At 34.4% G+C, this 5,982-nt stretch overlaps 1 protein-coding gene across 1 annotated transcript; it reads left to right on the top strand.

Annotated features, from left to right (window-relative positions):
- The first annotated feature begins 465 nt into the window (after positions 1-465).
- LOC103963565 (short-chain dehydrogenase TIC 32 B, chloroplastic) lies at positions 466-5,652 on the top strand. Its single transcript, XM_009376396.2, has 8 exons — positions 466-808; positions 3,089-3,320; positions 3,402-3,481; positions 3,634-3,787; positions 3,880-3,958; positions 4,898-4,982; positions 5,149-5,195; positions 5,280-5,652. Exons 1-8 carry the CDS (start codon positions 691-693, stop codon positions 5,451-5,453), a joined length of 969 nt encoding a protein of 322 aa, XP_009374671.2. The 5' UTR covers positions 466-690; the 3' UTR covers positions 5,454-5,652.
- The last annotated feature ends 330 nt before the right edge of the window (positions 5,653-5,982 follow it).

The raw sequence follows: 5,982 nt of genomic DNA on the forward strand, positions 1-5,982 counted from the left end.
CCTGTCACATTGAAAAATCTCTCATCGAATTTGTTGAGAATTGAGTCCTATATTGATGGGAGGAGAGACATTGCATAAGCTTATAAGAGGTTAGGCTACTTCCCATATTGTCAATTGGTTTTATAGTGAAACCTCAACTTTCTTTATGGTATTAGAGCATGTTGTTTCATGTGTGAAGTCAATCGGCTACACACGCTCCACGTTATTTCGTTGTATTGTCCACGTGTTAGACTTGAAAATTCGTCACACGTGAGGGGGCGTATTGAGAATTGAGTCCTACATTAATGGAAGGAGGAATTTTGCATAAGTTTATAAGAAGTTGTACTATTCTTCATATTACCAATTAATTTTATAATGAAACCTCAACTTTTTTTCATAATTGAGTTTGAAGTTACGCTGTCATAAATAAGCGTATTATTATCTACCAACAATCAACCCACCGTAATAACATCTCATGTAATTTTGTTTGCTTTGCCTCTGCATCTTTGTCTTTGCCTTCTAGAAGTTTTCAATTCTGTATGTTCCAAATTGCTATAAATAAAAGCAAGAGAGTCCTTCATAGCCCAGTTTGTCCTTCACATATTCTTTTGCTTTTGACAAAAAGGAGAAGGGAAAAACATTACTCTGAGCTTCTCTGCCTCTGGAGTTCTGTGGTTGGTTGGTTGGTTAGTTTTGTGAGATTTTTGGAAGATGGGTTTCTTTGCATTGGTGACGGGAAAACGAGGGCCAAGTGGGTTTGGATCAGCTTCCACTGCTGAGCAGGTTACTGAAGGAGTTGATGCATCCAGCCTTACCGCCATTGTTACTGGTCAGTTCTATTTGCACCTTGTTTTTCTTTGCAGTTATGGGGATTTTCTATGGTCCGGAATATCTTATACCCATGATTTTTTAACCTCTAAATTTTTTGTCCAAGATACAATAATCAAGATCTAAACCTAGTATAGAATATTTAGACCAAACCCAACTCAGGGCTAAATGCTATTTTTTTAGGTTTTATTCCCCTTCCAACCCAACCCAATACATGTTAAATGTGTGGGCTAAAAGCTAAAAGTCAAACAAAAGCCAAATTCCTTCTAGGATTTAGCTGAGAAAATGGTGTGGGCACCACCAACAGGGTCCCACCCACATGGGCATGTTTCACAGGATTTATTGAATCCAATGACTGAAATCGAATATAATCAAATCTAACGACGGTCCAAGTTTAAAGTCAACAGCTAAAATAATTAAAAAAATTATTTAACTCAAAATTCATCCAAATTTAGTGATTTTTTAATATTTATCAAAATTTAAATATTTTTAGGTTAAAATGTTCATAAAATTAAATTATGATAGTGTACATATTTTTTTTTAAATTACTTTAAAAGAAAAATTAGTCTAAATTTATTCTTTAATAATCTCAGGCTAAAAAATTTAAACCAAAAAAGTTGGAGCAGAAAAACTATTTCTAAGCTAAAACCTAAATTTTATAAGCTAAAAGTTTTAGATTTTAACCGAGAGGTTGAAGATGGTCTTAGGGCCACCATAGAATTTCCGTTTCGTCTCTTTTTCCGGCTTTTTCTTCTTTTGTGGTGTTAATTGTTGGGCTATTTGAGAGTACCAATCTGGAGGACAGACAAATATATTTGGTTTCGTCTGGATTGATTATTTATCATTAAAAATAAGTCTTATTTGTATAAATCTAGCTCTGTCGGTAAAGAAATTGTTTTGTCATGTTTTTTGTCCGTCCTTGTTTTACCAAGAACAATTATAGACATGGTTGTGAGGATTTGGAAAGGGTAAATTTATTCACACACTTCTTTTTAATTTTTATCATTCAATATTCTTTAATTCATTCAATTCAGATGTCAGAAATTAAGAAGCATGTGTAAAAGATAAAAAAAAATGTGTCCATAGCACTGTTTAAAAATTATCCCACTTTTAAAGTTACGGAGCTTTTGCTTGAGCTGATACGGGTTGACTATTCTTTCCAATTTCCATTTATAAAATTAGTTTCGGTGGAATATTTAAATTCTTTCATGGATCAGAGCTAAGTTTGTCGACATATAAAATCTATATTTGATACACACATGTCACCTTACATGTTTGGCGTGTAACCTCTTCTTTCTTACATAATTAAACATGAAATTAAAAGCGGTAGTATGGCTTTTGAATGTAAATTTTGGGCAACTAATTAATAAAAACTTACATATCTGGACCACTACATTTAAGTGGGCAATTAACCTTAGTGCTGTGATAATACGTAAAAATTAGTGTTCTAAAAATCGGTCAAGACGCAGGACTGTGGTCAATCATCGGGATAAATGCAAAATCAGGACAGGTATTAGGCGAGCGCCGAGGCGGCCTGAGCGGCCCTTGGGCGGCCTAGGTGGCCTAGGCGGTCTGAGAATTTCAATTTTTTCTATGTTTGAACTTGAGAAAGGATGAATGCAAATTAGCTGTGTTCTGGATTTTCTGGACTTCATGCTTTTGGTCTGTGTTCTTGTGAATAGGAAGAAGATGAGAGAAAATTAGTTTCTCTCTCTTCCTTCCACATCCACGTGATCACTTTTAAACTATTTAATTTTTTTTTTTTGTCCATTCAAGTTAAAAGTTGTCAGTCCATCCATAGCATTAAGTGCTATTAATTTTTTTATCATTAAAAAAACATAGATTGTCAGCCTATCATAGCATTAAGTGCTATTGATTTTTTCGAGTTGTTAGATACGCATTTTTTTATTCTTTTACTATTTTATTCAGAGATTTCATATAAGTATAATTTTTTGTAAGTGTCAGTATACACTTATTTACAAGATATACAAGAAATTTACCTAAATCCGCCTAGGTGCTAGGCGCCAGCCCACCACTCAACTAGCGCCTAGCGTTTTTTAGAACCTTGTAAAAATATGACTCTTGTATTGATTTGTGCAAAATATTATAATATCTAGGGTTACCTAAATTATGAATTCTATATAAATTACAATTGGAATTTACATTTCTGTAATACATGCAATAATTATGGAATTCCGGAATGATTAATTTAACACTTACTAAGATGCTTCTTTCTTGTATTAATGACAAACTTTGCTGTTTCTGTCATTGTAAACTGCAGGAGGGGCTAGTGGGATTGGGTTAGAGACTGCAAGGGTGTTGGCACTCCGCGGAGCTCATGTCATCATCGCCGCCAGAAACCTTGAGGCTGCAAGTGAAGCTAAACAGCTTATTCTTAAAGACAATCATACAGCTCGAATCGATGTTCTGAAACTTAACCTCAGCTCTATCAAGTCTGTTAGATCATTTGTCAACAGCTTCAACGCTCTCGATCTCCCTCTCAACCTCTTAATGTGATAAATTCTATCCCTTTAACATTTTTCAGTTTCTTCAGTTTTATAAAATTATATGTATTGGTTTTGTATATGTTGCAGAAACAATGCTGGTGTTATGTTCTGCCCCTTCCAGCTTTCAGAAGATGGAATAGAGATGCACTTTGCAACCAATCATCTTGGTAATTTTCTACTACTATCTCTTTCTGTTGTAATTGTTTTGGTGTCGTGTGTTCTACTAAAGACTAAAGTACTGGGTTGAATTGTTTTTCTTTAAACTGTAACGTTATTCCACTTATTGAAATCTAGTTAATTCCAATTACCTATTTTACAGGTCATTTTCTGTTAACGAACCTTCTCCTTGAGAAAATGAAGACTACTGCTAAAACTACTGGTGTGGAAGGCAGAATTGTGAATCTATCATCGCTTGCTCATGCAGGCACTTATAAAGGCGGGATTCGATTCGACAAAATCAATGATCCAGATAGGTAAGTAATGACATCTTTTTCCATGTTTTGATTATTTATAAACAGCTAGCTCTAGCTCACTATTCTGTAACTCCATTTCTTGTGTCCTTCAGTTACTCCACGATAAATGCATACGGGCAATCCAAATTAGCAAACTTACTGCATGCCAATGAGCTCTCTCGTCGATTGCAGGTTATTCTTTTACCTATATTGCGTGCATTACCCTCTTTTGATCCTGTAATAAGATGGCTTATCACCGTGGATATCGATTCTTTTGATTAAGCTCGTAAGCATATTATGATAAAGCATTTTATATAACGACAACAATCTAATTTTCTATTATTTATTGTTCACTCTACTCACTGTAGTAAAAGGATAGTTCTTTTTACTTCTAGATGAATGCTTGACACTTCATTCGGGCACAGAAGTCGGCAACTTGTGCTCCATAGGACTCACAATATACACTGTGGAGACACGTGTAGTGGGGCTGGGAGATTCATAACTAAAACGAGTAGGTTGTCTTTGCCAACGATCTGTCCCTGTGTATTAAAAGTCACCAATGTTTTCGTACGGACCCAATGATAATTAGGTCGAGTGGTAATTCGGTATTCAATATAGGACGTGGCTTGTCTTTCTCATTCTCACTGCACAAACTTCGTAATTTCAATCATTCATTTTATTTATCATTATTTAAAAATTATTTTTATAAATATTTTATTTGTAAGAATGATTTTTAAGTGATGATAAAAAGAATAAATGTTTCGGTATATAAAATTTGTTCGATAAGAGATAACATTATGTTGTTTGTTAAAAAAATAATTCTTCACATGTAAAGTCCTAAGTATTATCTTTGATTTTATAGGAAGAAATCTTGAGAGTTCGAATGTTAATTCTCCTTTTCTAAGAAAAAGCATTAGTAGTGGGGAGACTTTTAAAGTCAATTATTGTCCCTTTTTTTTTTTGATCCATCAATCACTGTCCTTCCTTAAGTGGAATTTTCCTTTGTGCCCTCGAAAGTCAAGAACTCTCTCCAAAGATGCGACATGTAATTTGTGATGTCAATCAATCACAAATAGAAGGCAAGTCAAGTTTCTGCTCTTAAATGGTATCCTGTTTGCCGTGTTTGTGCAGGAAGAAGGTGTGAGCATTACAGTCAACTCTGTCCACCCCGGATTGATCATGACACCTCTCATGAGACATAATCCTCTTTTGATGAGTATGTTAATGTTACACTCTATCCAATTCCTACATAATACAAGAACGATTATCTTGCATGTTCGACATACTAAGTGATATAGACCGCAGTGTATCAAATTAATCTACTTAAGTTATAAGACGTGTTACTGTTTTACTTACATAATTTGATCGTATTTCTTTTGCAGAGGCTTTTAAGATGTTCACCTTCTGCATGTGGAAGAATGTACCTCAGGTGATTAATTAATTTAATCTCTTTGTTTTAGCAGAGGGATTAAAATGTTATTACCTGGCTTGTTATGTTATTGTTTTTTTTCAGGGAGCAGCCACAACATCGTATGTAGCTCTGCACCCAAAGTTGAAAGGTGTGACCGGAAAATACTATGCCGACTGCAATGAGACGGAACCCAGCAAAGATGCCGGTGATGAAAACTTGGCCAAGAAGCTTTGGGACTGCAGCAACAAGTTGATTGATGGAGCTTCCGAAATCTGAATCTTGGAAGTATCTTTATGTGCAGTCTGTGATAACATTAGTCTATATGGTTACAGGTCGGATAAACTTACATACGACCGGAATACTAAGATCTAGGTCATCGCATGAATAGTTTGGATTGATTTTGAAATATTTTCACTTTGTCATCGTTGTTGTATCAATGTTATTTCCCGTAAAGCATAAGTCGTTTGTTGGATAATAGGTGCCATTGTATGATTCATAGTGATTGGAACCTTGGTGAAAATTTGGGACCAAATCTCATAAAATGGCTTTCTATTCCTAAAATAAAATCAAAAGTAGTAAGTATAAAAGTATAAAATGACACACACCCTTTTTTTGTTATATGCACATGTAATCATGTTCGTTGTTTTCATTTGATTTATTTAATTCGACAACCAGAAATAAAGAAGTCTAAAAAGAATGAAAATCAGCTCAATTCTTTTAAACTTTATGATATTATTTATAATTTGGACGTGAGAGCTTTCTGACATTGAAAAAAAAATTTTTAAAAACCAGTAGATTAAAAACT

Source organism: the organism of the source record quoted next, unplaced genomic scaffold (assembly GCF_019419815.1).
Source record: "Pyrus x bretschneideri cultivar Hongxiangsu unplaced genomic scaffold, Pyrus_bretschneideri_v1 Contig2, whole genome shotgun sequence".
In the NCBI taxonomy this organism is placed as follows: domain Eukaryota; kingdom Viridiplantae; phylum Streptophyta; class Magnoliopsida; order Rosales; family Rosaceae; genus Pyrus; species Pyrus x bretschneideri.

Coding starts and splice junctions, on each gene's coding strand:
- LOC103963565 (XM_009376396.2), top strand. CDS start 691: ATGGGTTTCTTTGCATTGGTGACGGGAAAACGAGGGCCAAGTGGGTTT. Junction 809..3,088: donor CCTTACCGCCATTGTTACTG/GTCAGTTCTATT, acceptor TGTAAACTGCAG/GAGGGGCTAGTGGGATTGGG. Junction 3,788..3,879: donor AAAATCAATGATCCAGATAG/GTAAGTAATGAC, acceptor TGTGTCCTTCAG/TTACTCCACGATAAATGCAT.